The sequence below is a fragment of the Amblyraja radiata genome, chromosome 21, assembly GCF_010909765.2.
Source record: "Amblyraja radiata isolate CabotCenter1 chromosome 21, sAmbRad1.1.pri, whole genome shotgun sequence".
NCBI lineage: Eukaryota > Metazoa > Chordata > Chondrichthyes > Rajiformes > Rajidae > Amblyraja > Amblyraja radiata.
The window spans coordinates 42,003,122-42,022,010 of NC_045976.1; the positions used below are offsets into that span (position 1 = coordinate 42,003,122).

The window sequence follows — 18,889 nt, forward strand, 5'->3', positions numbered from 1 at the left end:
CACTGTATAAAGTCCTTGTGTGTTGAGTGGTACCACTGGGCAGGCTTTGTCCCCCCCTCCCCCTAAACCCCTCCCTGTTCCTGCTTTCTCCCCATATCCTTTGATTCTGTTAGAAACATAGAAATTAGGTGCAGGAGTAGGCCATTCGGCCCTTCGAGCCTGCACCACCATTCAATATGATCATGGCTGATCATCCAACTCAGTATCCTGTACCTGCCTTCTCTCCATACCCTCTGATCCCCTTAGCCACAAGGGCCACATCTAACTCCCTCTTAAATATAGCCTAAATGTTAGCCCTAAGAGCTCTATCTAACTCTTAGGTTACGGGAAGAAGGCAGGAGAATGGGGTTCGGAGGGAGAGATAGATCGGCCATGATTGAATGGTGGAGTAGACTCGATGGGCCGAATGGCCAAATTCTGCTCCTGTCACTGTCTAATTGGGGAGTCCAGAACCAGGGGCCACAGTTTGTGAATAAGGGGTAAGCCATTTAGAACGGAGACAAGGAAACACTTTTTCTCACAGAGAATGGTGAGTCTGTGGAATTCTCTGCCTCAGAGGGCGGTGGAGGCCGGTTCTCTGGATACTTTCAAGAGAGAGCTAGATAGGGCTCTTAAAGATAGCGGAGTCAGGGGATATGGGGGAGAAGGCAGGAACGGGGTACTGATTGGGGATGATCAGCCATGATCACATTGGATGGCGGTGCTGGCTCGCAGGGCCAAATGGCCTCCTCCTGCACCTATTGTCTATTGTCACATGAAAACAAATAACCTGGCTAAACACTTGGTAAAGAAGTTGTCCACTTAGTCGAGAGATACCGGAAATGTATACACTTGCACGAGCATTTCAATGAGCAGGACAGCAATGTGACTCAGAAGTCGACTGGTCAATGATGGCCGTTCTAGTGACTTCAGCCACGGGCGATTCTCCAAACTTTTAATGAGTTTCCCAAACTGAAAAACCAAGTAAGCATTTAGTGCAATCATATATTTAATAGGGGGGGGGGGTGAATATGAAAGACTTAATTAATGAATTAATTTAGCCTTGAAGAAGATCTTAAATATGAAGGCTGCATTGCGATAACCCATGTCCTATAATATATGAGGTATTGGGTTATTTTGACTGCTGAATATAAGAGAGCATTTATTACCGAATTCAAGTATTATCTAATTCAAGCAATATCCTTCTGTCCTTTCTAAACGACGTTTTAATCTATTCTATACCCACGTTAAATATGTACCTTCAATAAAAGCCCCTTACTGCGACTATACTACCAGCTATGTCACACTGTGATATAAGCAGCTTGTCAGAGCCAATGTCATTCTTAAATGTATACTTGTAAACATTGCCGAAGGATCCACGATCGTAGTGGGAATGCACTTTTAAAACCACTTTACAGTTTACTGCAGGCGGCTAAAATTCTGTGGATCCTTCATTAAGGTGCAAAAGGAATGTTCTCAAAGACAATAAAACAGTAAATGGACGCTAGAGTTAGATGAGGAACTGCAGCTGCTGGAATTCTGAACAAAACACAAAGTGCTGGAGGAACTGTGGCGCAGCGGTAGAGTTGCTGCCTCACAGCGCCAGAGACCTGGGTTTGATCCTGACTACGGGTGCTGTCTGTGTGGAGTTTGTACGTTCTCCCTGCGACTGTGTGGGTTTCCCCCAGTTTCCTCCCACACTCCAAAAACCTACTGTTAATTGGATTCTGTAAATTGTCCCATAGTGCGCGGAGCAGCCGGAGGATCCCACGTGGCCATGGGGAGAACATGCAAACTCCACACACGCACGCACACACACACACAGAGACGCACACACATGCGCGCACACACACACACATGCAGACACACACACGGACAGACGCAAACACACACACATAGACACACACACAGACACACACACAGATACACACACAGATACACGCACATACAGATACACACACATGCGCGCACACACACACACATGCAGACACACACACGGACAGACGCAAACACACACACATAGACACACACACATAGACACACACACACAGATACACGCACACACAGATACACACACACATGCGCGCACACACACACACACATGCAGACACACACACTGACAGACGCAAACACACACACACATGCACACACAGATACACGCACACACATACAGAGACATACAGAGACACACACACACACACACACACACATCACCTGTAGTCAGGGTGGAACCCGGGTCTCTGGCGCTGCGCCACCGTGCCACTTTTATCAAACCCTGGTGCAACCTACGCGATCAGTGACAAGGTTTTAGAATTGCACGGGGAAGATTATATTTGGACACAACATAATTTCTATCACTAACTCGCTCATTCCTTGCTCAGTGATGCCAATTGCCAGCAGCATTTTAGCGTTGTCTGCTTTGAACGTAAGGCCGATGTGTAAACTTGCATTCCTATGCCTAATCCTACAACTACCTTAATTTTAACATGACTAATATTATAGCTTCTTTGCACAGCGACAGATTATAAAAAATGTGGTTCACACAGCTCGACTGGGACCGACTTCCTCCTGGAACGTCTGCTCCCGAGAGCGGGTTTGGCCGCAGACGCAGAAATCGTCTTCCCTTCAAGCTTTTAAGACGGGCAAGACGTCTGGTTTAGATGTTGCATGCGTCAATCCCAGGGCGTAAATGTAAACACGAGCATCCACCATGATGTTCTCCGCTTGAAGCATTTCTTAAAGAAAAAGAAAGCAAGCATTCAGCATGTAGAACAGAGAACAATATTATTATTATTATTATTAAAGCTTTATTTCAGACACAGGTCCATATAACACATCAAACAGTACAAAGAATTACAAAGATACATTAAAAAATTGCATATTAGCCTAAAATATATATAAGCTATTGCACCAATGCCGTCTTAGCCTAGAAGTGAATCTATAGCAGCTTTTCAGAGGGCTGACTAGGGCTTCAATTATGTGGTTCTCTGACTTGTCCAGGCGACACATAAAACTAAACATCAGCTGTCTTAAGAGTGCCTCACAGGTTGGCACTCTAGTGGGCACAAACAATTGACTGGCACTATGCCACCTAGGGACACGAAGTAGCAACCTCATTGCATCCGAGGATGTTCCCAATGATCGGGGAAACTAGAACTAGGGGACATAGTTGCAGAATAAGGGGGGGCTCTTTTAAAACTGAGATGAGGAAGAACTTCTTCACCCAGAGGGTGGTTAGTTTGTGGAATTCACTGCCCCAGGGAGCAGTGGAAGCAGAAACGTTAAATATATTTAAGTCAAAAATAGATGGTTTTTTAGCTGCCAAGGGGATAAGGGGCTACGGGGAGAGGGCAGGGATATGGACCTAGGTATGGTTAGTATAGTAGACCTGAGTGATCTCCTGGACAAGTGTCGATCGCCTGGATTGGGGTCGGAGAGGAATTTCCCGGATTTTTTTCCCGAATTGGACCTGGGTTTTTATCCGGTTTTTTGCCTCCCCCAGGAGATCACGCGGTTCTTGGGGTGGAGAGGGGTGATAGCGGTATAAAGGGGAGGGTAGTGTCTTGTGTTCTGTGTCTTGTGTCTACTGTTTGTGGGTAAGTGTGTCTGTTTAGTGTTCAGCCATGAGTGAATGGCGGTGCGGGCTCGACGGACCTGGTGGTCTACTCTCGCACCTACTTTCTATGATTCTATGATTCTATGATCATTGTATGCTACCTTAAGCCTCTGCATACTCTTGTTCTTATAATTAGACCACAATTGAGCAGTATATAACGGTGTGATGTAGGTTCTGAACAGGGAACACTTCACAGAATCAGAGCACATAGAAAACTTCCTTATAAGCATGTTGGCTTGAAGATACATTTTACAGCGCTGTCGGTAGAGGTCTTTGTCATCCGTCCAGTCATCAGATATGACATGACCTAAGTATTTAATTTCCTCACACACAGCAAGAGGACTGTCTGACAAACAAAAGGTCGGAAAAGTTGATTCCCTGTCCTCAGCGCTTCTAATTACCATTATGCGGCTTTTCTTAGCGTTATACTTAATGTCATAATCAAGGCCATACTGAGAGCACACCTTCAGCATCTGCTGCAGCCCAGCACTATATGGACAGAGCAGGACCAGGTCATCTGCATACATCAGATGATTAACAATAGTGTTGCCCACAAGACAGCCAGTTTTTAGCCTATTTAACTGATTTGACAATTCGTCCATATAAACATTAAATAAAATAGGAGACAACATTCCTCCTTGCCGCACTCCGTTACTAACACAGAATGGAGCAGATACAACATTGTCCCATTTAACGTGAAACGTTTGATGGGCATACCAGAACACTAAGATTCTCACTAAGAATTTAGGGGCACCTCTATCTAGCAATTTTACAAACAAGTGTTCATGGTTAATTCTATCAAATGCCTTGGACGCATCAATAAACATAGGAATACAGATGAATTCAGGCTTGTGTACCTGAACACAATCTCTTTAAGAGCATAGATACACAGGTCAGTTCCATGTTTTCTTTTTAACCCAAACTGATTGTCAGTAGTAAGGACATACATTTCTAGCTTTGTCAGCAGTATTCTCTCCAGTACTTTAGATAAGATACTGGCTAGTGCAATAGGTTGGTAATTATCAATACTGTTGAGCCTACCAGCCTTATCTTTAATCACAGGCACTAGCATTATACAGACATAATATCATTTGGCAAGACACCATGAACCAGACAGCCATTAAAGCACATGCCAATAGACAATAGGTGCAGGAGTAGGCCATTCGGCCCTTCCAGCCAGCACTGCCATTCAATGTGATCATGGCTGATCATCCACAATCAGTACCCCGTTCCTGCCTTCTCCCCATATCTCCTGACTCCGCTATTTTTAAGAGCCCTATCTAGTTCTCTCTTGAAAGTATCCAGAGAACCTGCCTCCACCGCCCTCTGAGGCAGAGAATTCCACAGACTCACAACTCTCTGTGTGAAAAAGTGTTTCCTCGTCTCCGTTCTAAATGGCTTACTCCTTATTCTTAAACTGTGGCCCCCCGTTCTGGACCCCCCCAACATCGGGAACATGTTTCCTACCTCTAGCGTGTCCAAGCCCTTAACAATCTTATATGTTTCAATGAGATTCCCTCTCATCCTTCTAAACACCAGAGTGTACAAGCCCAGGTTCTCCATTCTCTCAGCATATGACAGTCCCACCATCCCGGGAATTAACCTTAAACAGTGCGGCACTAAACAGCCCGTCACAGTGGAGCAGCGGGTAGAGCTGCTGCCTCACAGCGCCAGAGACCCGGGTTCAATCCTGACTACAGGCGCTGTCTGTACGGAGTTTGCACGTTCTCCCCGTGACCTGCGTGGGTTTTCACCGGGTGCTCCGGTTTCCTCCCACACTCCAAAGACGTGCAGGTTTGTAGGTTAATTGGCTTGGTATAAGTGTAAATTGTCCCTAATGTGTGTGTAGGATAGTATTAAGTGGGCGGGGATCGCTGGTCGGCACAGACTCTCTGGGCTGAAGGGCCTGTTTCCGTGCTGTATCTCTAAACTAAACTAATATCGCAAGAAATCGCAGAGAGTTGTAGATGTAGCCCAGTCCATCACACAGACCACACTCCCCACCATTGTAGATGTAGCCCAGTCCATCACACAGACCACACTCCCCACCATTGTAGATGTAGCCCAGTCCATCACACAGACCACACTCCCCACCATTGTAGATGTAGCCCAGTCCATCACACAGACCACACTCCCCACCATTGTAGATGTAGCCCAGTCCATCACACCGACCACACTCCCCACCATTGACTCCATCTACACTTCACGCTGCCTCGGGAAACAGCCGACATAATCAAAGACATTTTAAAAATAAATTAAATCTCTTCGAACAAGGAATAAGTACGCCGCAGGAACCACAATGTCTGTGTCAAAAGTTCTAGACTTAAATAAAAATGCTAATCTTACCGTCAATTTTCTTTCGAAGTTCGTTCAAAGGAATTAAAATAACTTCAACAAATTCTGAGAAGACAAAGTGTTTGGGTGAGAAGATAGCGATCGGTCGGGATTGCAACGAGCAACATAATCAGACGGTTCGGTGCTGTGTAAGAACGGGCCGTTCATTTATCATACTTAGCCAAGCCAGATCGCCGCAAAGTCAAAATATTTGGCAAACGTACATACCTCCGTCATCTGAAAGGTGAAGAAAAGACGACTTAATCCGCGTGAAATCAGGTGGCTAATTACAAGAATCACACAGTTATACAATAAAATAGAACAAATTAGTTTAGAGATACAGCACGGAAACAGGCCCATCGGCCCATCGAGTCCGTGCCGACCAGCGATCACACACTAGTTCTGTTATCCCACTTTCTCATCCACTCCCTACACACTGGGGGGCAATTTACAGAGGGGCCGATTAACCTACAAACCCGCCCGGCAACGCAGCGGTAGAGTGGCTGCCTCACAGCGCCGGAGACCCGGGTTCGATCCCCACGACGGGTGCTGTCTGTACGGAGTTTCCACGTTCTCCCCGTGACCTGCGTGGGTTTTCTCCGAGATTTTCGGTTTCCTCCCGCACTCCAAAGACGTGCAGGTTTGTAGGATAATTGGCCTGGTGTAAATGTAAACACTGTCCCCAGTGTGTGTGGGATAGTGTTAGTGTGCGGGGATCGCTGGTCGGCGCGGACCCGGTGGGCCGAAGGGCACATAGCGCTCCAGCTGAGAGCGGTATTTTTAGAACCCATAGCGCTGTTCGTTTAAATTCCCACGCGCTAAACTGACAGCGCTGTTTAAACCTGGAGCGGGACGGGCAGATCAAAAATAATCATGCAGATCTTGACATTTAAAATACTAATAGATTTAATCTGCTATAATTTTTAGAGGCACAGTACAGTATAACTTTTTATATCCTTGCATTGATTAAGAAGCAGGATGAAACAGGAAGTCGGGCTGATTTAAAAAAAATCCGTATTTTACAAAGCAAATCCATACATCCTTATTCTGATCGCACTTCCGTACAAAATACGGAGAATCTGTACTACTTGGCAGCTCTGCATATCCCTCTAAATCTGTCCTATACATTTCTAATTTAACATCTGTAGTTGGAAAGTTACTAGAGTGGGATAGGATATTTATGCATTTAGATGGACAAGGGCTGATTAGGGATAGTCAGCATAGTTTTATACGTGGGAGGTCGTGTCTCACAAATCTGATTGAGTTTTTTTTTTGAAGATGTGACCAAAAAGGTTGATAAGTCGTGTAGGGAGGAACTGCAGGTACTGGTTTACACCAAAGACAAGACACAGAGTGCTGGAGTAACTCTGTGGGTCAGGCAGCATCTCTGGAGAAAATGGAGTGGGTGACGTTTTGTGTTCTCCACAGATGCTGCCTGACCCGCTGAGTTACTCCAGCACTCTGTGAAACGTCACCTATCCATGTTCTCCACAGATGCTGCCTGGCCCGCTGAGTTATGGTGCAGCAGCATCTATGGAGCGAAGGAAAATAGGCAACGTTTCGGGCCGAAACCCTTCTGGAAATAGGCAACCTTTCGGGCCGAAACCCGGAAGGGTTTCGACCCGAAACGTTGCCTATTTCCTTAGCTCCATAGATGCTGCTGCACCCGCTGAGTTACTCCAGCACTCTGTGAAACATCACCCATCCATGTTCTCCACAGATGCTGCCTGACCCGCTGAGTTTCCCTGTGTCAATCTACATAAGGGTTGATGAGTCACTCCTTCCTCTGACCGGTCAGCGTGAGGCAGCAGCAGCTCCTCACTGCACCCCCGGTTCAGGTGAAGATAAGCTGGACTCAGCCACTCACCGAGCTGCTGCTTGGGTCTGATGTTCTGCGAGTCGTCGCCGTTGATGTTGACCGAGACGTACTGCATGGTGCAGTTGGTCAGTCCGGGGTCCAGGCACACCACTGTAACACACACACACAGAGCGTTCACCAGCCCACACACCGTACACAAGGCCAGCCCCACCACGCACGTCCCACAGAGCCCGCTGTCGGGGACCGGGACCAGGGCGCCGCTGGAGGAAGTGCTGCCGAGAATGAGGGGGGGGGGGGGTTGTTCAGTTGGGGGGGGGGGTTGTTCGGTTCGGGGGGGCAGAGTACAAAGATGGTGCTGGTGGGGTGGGAGTAGAGAATACAGGGGGGGGTGGGGGGAGAACAAAGGGGGAACAGTGGGGGAGAGAATACACTGGGTCCCAGTGTGGGGGGGGGGGGAGGGAGTGGGGGAGGAGGGAATGGGAAGGGGGGAATGGGCGGGAGAGGGGAGATGGGAGAGTGAGGGGAGTGAGAGGGGGAGGGGAGTGTGGGAGGGAGAGGGGGAGGAGGGAATGGGAAGGGGGGAATGGGCAGTGGTGGTTGGGGAGGGGGTGAGAGGAGGGGGCTGGGGCTGTACGGGGTCCACTGGCGCTGGGGTCAGACCTGGAGTGATGCTGCTGACCTCGCCCTCGTATCCGGTCTCTTCCAGCAGTTCCCGCAAGGCCGCTCCTTCCGCAGTCTCCCCGTCATCGATCAGACCTGGGGGGGGGGGGGGGGGGCCACAATTACAACTCCCGGCCACAGTGAGTGGTGTCACCCCCCCCCTCCCCCCCCACCCCGAACATTCCCTCTGCAGCCGGAAAAATACTTTGCCGCTGTCTCCCGCCAAGATCCAGGAAATAAATTTGAAATAAAAACATCTTTAAGAACATCCAAGATTGTAGGAAGCGCAGGACTCAGTGGTAGAGTTGCTGCCTCACGGCGCCAGAGCCCAGGGTTCAATCCTGACCTTGGCTGCTGTCTGTGCGGTGTTTGCACGTTATCCCCGTGACTGCAAGAGTTTTCTCTCCGTCCCCCTCCCCATATCCCTTCCTCCAATCTTCTAATCTTATCTCGCATCTGCCTTTTCATGTCTTGATCTTTGTCCAAAAATCTGTCTATCAACCCCCCCCCCCCCCCCCCCCCCCCCGACACCAGTATCCACCTATCACTCGCCAGGCTCTGTCCTGCCGCCACCTCTCCTCCAGCTTCCTCTCCCCTCCACTACAATCTGTGTGAAGAAGAGTCCCGGCCTGAAACGTCACCAATCCATACAATGTAGAAACAGAAAACTGCAGATGGATAGGTGACATTTCACAGAGTGCTGGAGTAACTCAGCGGGTGCAGCAGCATCTATGGAGCTAAGGAAATAGGCAACGTTTCGGGTCGAAACCCTTCCGGGTTTTGGCCCGAAACGTTGCCTATTTCCAGAAGGGTTTCGGTCCGAAACGTTGCCTATTTCCTTCGCTCCATAGATGCTGCTGCACCATAACTCAGCGGGCCAGGCAGCATCTGTGGAGAACATGGATAGGTGACGTTTCACAGAGTGCTGGAGTAACTCAGCGGGTCAGGCAGCATCTGTGGAGAACATGGATAGGTGACGTTTCACAGAGTGCTGGAGTAACTCAGCGGGTCAGGCAGCATCTGTGGAGAACATTTTGTGGAGAACAAGGTGACGTTTTGAGTCGAGACCCTTCATCAGACGGAATTTTATCCATGTTCTCCACAGATGCTGCCTGACCCGCTGAGTTACTCCAGCACTCTGTCTCTTCTTTGTAACGATATGTAGTTGTGATTTATTCTCAAAGCCCCGTTACCATACCAACGGCTCGATTGTAATCATGTGTTGTCTTTCCGCTGACTGGTTAGCACGCAACAGAAGCTTTTCACTGTACCTCGGTACACGGGACAATAAACTGAACTGAACTACCACTGTAACAAACGTGATTGAGGGGACATTGATACGTCACCAGCGGGCAGCTCCAGGCAGTAGCATCCCAAGGGCGGCCGGAACTGCTTCACCATGATCAGGCAGTCGTAATGTAGAGTCTTCTTCAGCACAGCTAACACAGCCACACCTAGAGACCAGCAAATGGGGGGGGGGGGGTTACAGTCCCTGCACACACGCACCGCGCACCCACACACGCACGCACATACACACACACACACACACGCACATACACACACACACGCACACACGCACACACGCACGCACACACGGGTGAAACCACACACAGCACAGTGAGACACGGCCGGTCATTCCCATCCCCGGTCATTCCTTCTTCTCCCCGCTCCCGTCCGGCAGAAGGTACAGAAGCTTGAAAGCGCGCACCACCAGACTCAGGAACAGCTTCTTCCCCTCTGTTATCAGGCTTCTGAATGGTCCTTCCATTAGCTAGGGTACTGTCCGATTCACCTCTACCCCATTGCGGACATTGGACTTTGTCTGTGGAACTGTATCTTCCCCTTTGCTCTACCTAGTGGACTGGAGTTTGGTTTGATTGCATTTATGTACAGTATTATCTGTAAAACACTGTACCTCGGTACAGGTGACAATATTAAACCTAAACTTTACTGACAATGGAACGATCTTTCAACTCTCAAACCACCTGGAACCGTGCTACATTCCCACAGGACGGGGCACAAAATGGATGCAGCACGATTCAGGGCGCACGGTGGCGCAGCGGGTAGAGTTGCTGCCCCACAGGCCCTTCGGCCCATCGGGTCAATGCTAGCTCTCAGCACATGGTGGCACGGGTATGGCTGCGGTAGAGCTCCTGCCTCACCGCACCAGAGACCCGGGTCCCATCCCAGCTACGGTGCTGATGCACGTTCTCCCCGTGACCCGCGTGGGTTTTCCCCGGTTGATCCGGTTTCCCCCCCACACTCCAAAAACACGCAGGTTTGTCGTTTAATTGGCTTCGGTAAAATCATAAATTGTCCCGCGAGAATGGAGCGGCTGGGCTTGTACACTCTGGAGTTTAGAAGGATGAGAGGGCATCTTATCGAAACATATAAAATTATTAAGGGTTTGGACACGCTAGAGGCAGGAAACATGTTCCCGATGTTGGGGGAGTCCAGAACCAGGGGCCACACAGTTTAAGAATAAGGGGTCAGCCATTTAGAACGGAGACGAGGAAACACTTTTTCACACAGAGAGTTGTGAGTCTGTGGAATTCTCTGCCTCAGAGGGCAGTGGAGGCCAGTTCTCTGGATACTTTCATAGAAACATAGACAATAGGTGCAGGAGTAGGCCATTCGGCCCTTCAAGCCTGCACCGCCATTCAATATGATCATGGCTGATCATCCAACTCAGTATCCTGTACCTGCCTTCTCTCCATACCCCCTGATCCCTTTAGCCACAAGGGCCACATCTTTTCAAGAGAGAGCTAGATAGGGCCCTTAAAGATAGTGGGGTCAGGGGATATGGGGAGAAGGCAGGAACGGGGTACTGATTGTGGATGATCAGCCATGATCACATTGAATGGCGGTGCTGGCTTCCTGCACCTATTGTCCATTGTCCCCCAGCGTGTGTGTAGGATGGTGTTAGCGTGCGGGGATCGCTGGTGGGCGTGGACTCGGTGGGCTGAAGGGCTTGTTTCTGCGCTGTATATCTAGAGTCTATGATGTAAAGCCGCTGGACACCGCTTGCCGACTTACCGTCGCATTTACTGTTCGGTTTCCTGGTTGTACGCTTCACCGTTTCCCACACCCTGTTTCAACAGAACCGAGGAAACCAGTGAGAAACAGATCGATGTCACGGTAAACACAATAGAACAATCTGTATCGCAGGACGTTATTCCCACTCTCCTGCATCTGTACACCGTGGGCGGCTCGATTGTCTTTCCGCTGGTAGGTTAGCACGCAACAAAAAGCCTTTCACTGCACACCCGACAAACTAGACTAAATTAAACATCACGGTGGCACAGCGGGTAGAGCTGCTGCCTCACAGCGCCAGAGGCCCGGGTTCGATCCCGACTACGGGCGCTGTCTGTACGGAGTTTGCACGTTTCTCCCCGTGACCTGCGTGGGTTTTCTCCGGGCGCTCCGGTTTCCTCCCACACTCCCAAAGACGTGCAGGTTTGTAGGCGAATTGGCTCGGTGTAAATGTGAATTGTCCCCTAGTGGGTGTAGGATGGTGTCAGTGTACGGGGATCGCTGGGCGGCGCAGGCTCGGTGGGCTGAAGCACTCTGTCAAACGTCACCTATCCATGTTCTCCACAGATGCTGCCTGACCCGCTGAGTTACTCCAGCACTCTGTGAAACGTCACCTATCCATGTTCTCCACAGATGCTGCCTGGCCCGCTGAGTTACTCCAGCACTCTGTGAAACGTCACCTATCCATGTTCTCCACAGATGCTGCCTGGCCCGATGAGTTACTCCAGCACTCTGTGAAACGTCACCTATCCATGTTCTCCACAGATGCTGCCTGACCCGCTGAGTTACTCCAGCACTCTGTGAAACGTCACCTATCCATGTTCTCCACAGATGCTGCCTGGCCCGCTGAGTTATGGTGCAGCAGCATCTATGGAGCAAAGGAAATAGGCAACGTTTCGGGCCGAAACCCTTCTGGAAATAGGCAACGTTTCGGGCCGAAACCCGAAAGGGTTTCGACCCGAAACGTTGCCTATTTCCTTAGCTCCATAGATGCTGCTGCACCCGCTGAGTTACTCCAGCACTCTGTGAAACGTCACCTATCCATGTTCTCCACAGATGCTGCCTGACCCACTGAGTTACTCCAGCACTCTGTGTCTATTAACTCTATGTGTTTCCAGGCCTGTTGTGCTGCCGCTAGGGACAATTTCATTGTTCTGCATTGGGTACAAATGGCGCAGGGTGAGGGTGGGGAGCAGCGACACTCCCTCCCCCAAGGGGGGATCTACGGGGGGGGGGGGAGTGGACGGAGCGTCAGAGCCTGCCCGAGACCCCCTACCCTCCCTCCTCCCCTCCCCCTCAAACTTCCCCCTCCCTGCACCCTTTCATCCCCCCTCCTCTCCCCTCCCCCTCCCTCCGCTCCCCAATCCCCTCCACCATCACCCCCCCCCCCCTCCCCAGTGTGCGTCCTCACCTGGTCTTGCCGGTGGGATCGACGTACGTAGTCTGGAGGAGTTGGGCCCATTTCCCCTTCATCAGCACCTGTGAATGAAAGAGGGATCAGATCGCTGCGGGTTTGTCTTCACCTGCACAGGGACCGTGAGGTACAGGGACCGTGAAAGACTTTGGTTTCTGTTCAGAGATACAGCACAGTAACAGGCCCTTCGGCCCACCGAGTCCGTGCTGACCAGCGATCACCCGTTCACACCAGTTCTGTGTTATCCCACTTTCTCATCCAATTTACAGAGGGGCCGATTAACCTACAAACGCGCACGTCTTTGGGACGTGGGAGGAAACCCACGCGGTCACAGGGAGAACCTGCAAACTCCACACAGACAGACAGCACCCCAGGTCATGATCAAACCTGGGTCTCTGGCGCGCTCTCATTTCCAACCTGGGGGGGGGGTGAGGAAAGGCTCTCACCGTCTACCCAATCCATGCCTGGTGGTGCAGCGGGTAGAGCTGCTGCCTCACAGCGCCAGAGACCCGGGTTCCATCCTGACTGCGGGTGCTGTCTGTACGGAGTTTGCACGTTCTCCCCGTGACCTGCGTGGGTTTTCTCCGGGTGCTCCGGTTTCCGCTCCACACTCCAGGTTGGGAGGTTAACTTGCCTTCAGTAAAATTGTATATAGTCCATAGTGTGTAGGATAGTGTAAGTGGGCTGAAGGGCCTGTTTTCATGCTGTGCCTCTAAAGTCTAATGTTCAGTCTAAAAGTCACTTCTGAAGAAGGGTCTCGACCCGAAACGTCACTCCAAACACGTGCAGGTTGGAATGAATGAATAAGTTTATTGGCCAAGTATTCACATACAAGGAATTTGCCTTGGTGCTCCGCCCGCAAGTGGCAACGTGACAGACAGTGACAGTTAAGAATGACATATAAAACATGAAACATTTGTCGGTAAATTGGCTTGTAAATGTTAAGATTGTCCCTAGTGGGTGTTAGTGTGCAGGGATCGCTGGACGGCACGGACCCGGTGGGCCGAAGGGCCTGTTTCCGCGCTGTATCTCTAAACTAAAATAACTAAAGCCGAGAAAAACGAAGGTTGCGAGCAGTTACCTCCTCTTTGACGATCGTCTGACAGGTTTGATTGGCGGGTTCCATCTTCACGCTGGTGACTGGAGGTCGATATTTAACGTTGTAGTTTGGGGAACAAAGACAAATGAAGAGGAAGTTGAGATTCCGAGCGAACGTTCCCGATCCCAGCACGCTCCCTTCTCTCCCAAAGGTCTTCTTCAATCTGAAACGCAACAGGAAATTGAAGACGGATTTCAACGGAACACTTTCAAAAAGCATTGCAGGTTTCCTAATAGTTTCCGTTACTGTGTTTGGTTTACACGAACTATCCCACTCGAGTTTAACATTAACAGCCGCTGACCCACAAGTTACTAACCTGTGAGGTGAACCGTATCCAGACTTCAGCCCCGTAGCCCACACACAGTTACAGATCCCACACCGCACACTCCCCCCCTCTACAGCTCTACATTTCACACCTCTCCTCTCATAGAAACATCGGCATTAGGGGCAGGAGTAGGCCATTCGGCCCTTCGAGCCAGCACCGCCATTCAATGTGATCATGGCTGATCATCCCCAATCAGTACCCCGTTCCTGCCTTCTCCCCATATCCCCTGACTCCGCTATCTTTAAAGAGCCCTATCTAGCTCTCTCTTGAAAGTATCCAGAGAACCGGCCTCCACCGCCGTCTGAGGCAGAGAATTCCACAGACTCACAACTCTCTGTGAGAAAAAGTGTTTCCTCGTCTCCGTTCTAAATGGCTTACCCCTTATTCTTAAACTGTGGCCCCTGGTTCTGGTCTCCCCCAACATCGGGAACATGTTTCCTGCCTCTAGCGTATCCAAACCCTTAACAATCTTATATGTTTCAATAAGATTCCCTCTCATCCTTCTAAACTCCAGAGTGTACAAGCCCAGCTGCTCCATTCTCTCAGCATATGACAGTCCCGCCATCCCGGGAATTAACCTTGTAAACCTACGCTGCACTCCCTCAATAGCAAGAATGTCCTTCCTCAAATTAGGGGACCAAAACTGCACACAATACTCCAGGTGTGGTCCCACTACCTCTTGGTTTCACACCTCTTCACTCATAGAAACATCGACAATAGGTACAGGAGCAGGTCATTCGGCCCTTCGAGCCAGCACCGCCATTCGATATGATCATTGCCGATCATCCAGAATCAGTACCCTGTTCCTGCCTTCTCCCCATATCCCTTGATTCCGTTAGCCCCAAGAGCTAAATCTAATTCTCCTTAGAACACGAACAGCTAGAGTAACTCAACAGGTCAGGCAGCATCTCTGATGAACATGGTTAGGTTTGGGAACATGGTCCAGAAACCACAGCAACGACTCTACTTCCTTAGAAGGTTTAGGAAGTTCTGCATGTCCCCAACAACTTTCACCGACTTCTACAGATGCGCCGTAGAGAGCGTTTTATCGGGACGCATCACAGCACGGTTTGGGAACGGCTCCGTCCAAGACCACGAGAAATTGCAGAGAATTGTGGACGCAGCCCAGACCATCACACAAACCAACCTCCCTTCCATGGACTCCATCTACACCTCACGCTGCCTCGGCAAGGCCAGCAGCATCATCAAGGACCAGTCTCACCCCCGGTCACTCCCTCTTCTCCCCTCTCCCATCGGGCAAGAGGTACAGAAGTGTGAAAATGAACGCACACCTCCAGATTCAGGGAGTTTCTTCCCAGCTGTTATCAGGCAACTGAACCGTCCTACCACAACCAGAGAGCAGTCTTGGCTTGAAGGGCCGAATGGCCTACTCTTGCACATAATCTACCTCACTGGAGACCCTTGGACTATCTTTAATCGGACTTAATCTTGCACTAAACGTTATTCACATTATTCCCTTTATCCTGTATCTGTACACTGTGGACGGATCGATTGTAATCATGTATTGTCTTTCCGCTGACTGGTTAGCACGCAACAAAAGCTTTCACTGTACCTCGGTACACGGGACAATAAACTCAACAGAAACTCTTGTTCCAGCCTCTACAACCTGTAGAAATAATTTATTTCAATCCACCCTCGCAACAGCTCACAGTCTTCTGTGAAAGAATGTGTGGATCGTGGCTTTGTGACAGTTCACACACACAGAAACATGCTCTCTGGCCAAACTTGTCCACACCAGGCAAGTTGCCCAACTAGGCTAGTCCCAATTGCCCACATTTGGCTCTCTAAATGGCCCTCTGGGTGGCATAGCCGTAGAGTTGCTGCCCACAGCGCCGGAGACCTGGGTTCGATCCCGACTACAGGCGCTGTCTGTACGGAGTTTGTACAGATTCAGATTCAGAAAACTTTATTGTCTGTCGTAACAGAAAATCTTCTTTGACATGGCTCAACATACAACCAGGACAATGTACTGATAAGCAGTCATACAACACAGATTTCTGCGAGCACACACAGTGTGTATAGATCTTAAAAGCAAGTATAAAGATTAAAAACTGTAAATATAGACAAGATAAAAGTTGTGGATACGTGTAAAGTGACAGTACGTCAGGGTTAATTTGTCCCTTGTTCATTTTTTATTTAAACTGTTTATGGCAATGGGTATGAATGAGTTTTTGTGGATGTTTTTCTTGGATAGGGGGACTTTATATCGGCGGCCTGATGGCAGAAGTTGGAAGGACTTGTGCAGGGGGTGGGTGGGATCCTGTGTAATGAGGTTGGCTTCCCTTTTAACTGCCTGGGTGTGGAGTACTGATAATTGATTTTGAGTTTTGCCAGTTATTTTGCTTGCTTGATTAATGATCCGGGAAAGCTTTGATTTGTCTTTGACAGAGGTGAGGGTGAACCAGGATGTGATGTTAAAGGTGAGTACAGATTCTATAAGTGACCTGCGTGGGTTTTCTCCGCGATCTTCAGTTCCCTCCCACACTCCAAAGACGTGCAGGTTTGTTGGTTTATTGGCTTAGTGTAAATGTAAATTGTCCCAGGTGCATGTAGGATAGTATAAATGTGTGGGGATCGCTGGTCGGTGCGGACTCGATGGGCCGAAGGGCCTGTTTCCGCGGTGTAGCTCTGAACTAAACCTTTCCTATCCACTATGCTCTGCCTATTGTATTTGAGTTTGACAATTGTATTTATATACTATATCAAAGATTTACGAGGATGTTGCCAGGACTCGAGGGGCCTGAGATACAGGGAGAAGTTGAGCAGGCTGGGACTCTAGTCCTTGGAGCACAGGAGGATGAGGGGTGATCTTATAGAAGTGTCCCCTTTAAATCTTTCCCCTCTCACTGAAAGCCTGTGCCCTGTAATGTTAGACTCCTGCACTCTGGGTAAAAGACTGTGACCAATCATCCTGAGAGTTGGGGAGAGAGAGACATAGAGATCTGGAAGGTTAAGGTGTGAAAACACAGATCAAAGGGGAAGGTGATCAAGGAATCAGAATTCTGCAACACCGACACTCCCCTTCTGTGATTCCTTGACCATCGTCCCCTTTGATCAGTGTTTTCACACCTTACCCTTCCATATCTCGATGTCCCTCTCTTCCCTGACTCTCAGTCTGAAGAAGGGTCTCGACCCGAAACGTCACCCGTTCCTGCTCTCCAGAGATGCTGCCTGTCCCGCTGAGTTACCCCAGCACTTTCTGTCTATATTCGGTGTAAACCAGCATCTGCAGTTCCTTCCTACACATTTACAAACAAAGAAACAGAAGAGAGAACTAAAATAAAGAATTATAATTGTCAACTTCATAAACAAGGACTGAGAGAGAGAGATATATTTCACACACACCACTTGTGTGAGATAAAACTAGAATTAAGAACTTCATAAGCGGGATTTAATTGATTTAGAGAGAGTTATACTTTAGAAATATATGAAATTCTTAAGGGATTGGACAGGCTAGATGCAGGAAAAATATTCCCCATGTTGGGGAAGTCCAGAAACAGGGGTCAAATTTAAGAATAAGGGGTCGGCCATTTAGGACTCAGATGAGGAAAAACTTTTACCCCAGAGAGTTGTGAATCCATGGAATTCTCTGCCACAGAAGGCGGTGGAGGCCGATTCAGTGGCTGTTTTCAAGAGAGAGTTGGATTTAGCTATTGGGGCTAACGGAATCAGGGGATATGGGGAGAAAGCAGGGACGGGTTACTGATTTTGGATGATCAGCCATGATCACATTGAATGGCGGTGCTGGCTCGAAGGGCCGAATGGCCTACTCCTGCACCATTTTTCTGAACAGGGTGTGACTGAGAGAGAGTTATACTTTAGAAGCAGAGAGTAACTGAGAGTTAGAGAATTATACTTTACAAACAGGATTTAACAGAGCTGGAGAGATTTATACTTCAGACACAGGGAGTGGCAGCGTTATTGAGATTTCTTCTTTAGAAACAGGGTTTAATTGAGTGTTAGGGAAACGTATAATTTATTAATAAGATTTAACTGAGAGTTAGAGAGATATTTACACCTTAGAAACAAGGTTTAAGTGAGAGTTGGAGAGATTTATACTTTAGAAACAAGATTTAAATGAGAATTGGAAATATTTATACTTTAGAAACAAGATTTAAATGAGAATTTAAATCTTGTTTCTAAAGTATAAATATTAACACTTTAGAAATAAGGTTTAACTGAGAATTGGAGATATTTACACCTTAGAAACAAGGTCTGTGAGAGTTGGGGAGGTTTAAAATTTCACAATCAGGAAGTAACTGGGAGTTTCCCACTTTCCACACAGATCTCCAGAAGTTGCAGCAACATGTGGCTCCCACGTTAGTTGGTGAATCATTCCTGCAGAGGAGGGTTAACTCTCGGCTGACGATCACAGAGAGGAGCCGCGACATTACACAGACAGAGCCCATTGTTACCTGCGAGTGGAGACAGTGAATGAAGCCCAACTCACTGAGGTGGCGGCGCCGGAACCTCCGCTCCGGACTGTTTAACCCGCGGGCCGGGGGAAGGGGTTGAGGGACGGACCCGGGGGAAGGGGTGGAGGGACGGACAGGGGGAAGGGGTTGGGGGACGGACCGGGGGAAGGGGTT

At 49.0% G+C, this 18,889-nt stretch overlaps 1 protein-coding gene across 5 annotated transcripts; it reads right to left on the bottom strand.

The window, feature by feature from the left end:
• Window positions 1–813: 813 nt before the first annotated feature.
• nudt5 (nudix hydrolase 5) lies at window positions 814–18,812 on the bottom strand. 5 transcript variants are annotated; one of them, XM_033040183.1, is made up of 10 exons: window positions 18,751–18,812; window positions 13,937–14,117; window positions 12,853–12,920; window positions 11,445–11,497; window positions 9,755–9,862; window positions 8,409–8,504; window positions 7,797–7,898; window positions 6,158–6,166; window positions 5,942–5,995; window positions 814–2,714 (listed from the first exon to the last, which is right to left on the bottom strand). In XM_033040183.1, exons 2-10 carry the CDS (start codon window positions 13,979–13,981, stop codon window positions 2,605–2,607), a joined length of 645 nt encoding a protein of 214 aa, XP_032896074.1. In that variant the 5' UTR covers window positions 13,982–14,117; window positions 18,751–18,812; the 3' UTR covers window positions 814–2,604. The 5 variants fall into 5 exon arrangements, with proteins under 5 accessions (XP_032896074.1, XP_032896073.1, XP_032896075.1 ...); XM_033040182.1 differs by having other exon boundaries at window positions 18,716–18,806; XM_033040184.1 differs by lacking the exon at window positions 18,751–18,812 and adding an exon at window positions 18,319–18,338.
• Between the last annotated feature and the right edge of the window lie 77 nt (window positions 18,813–18,889).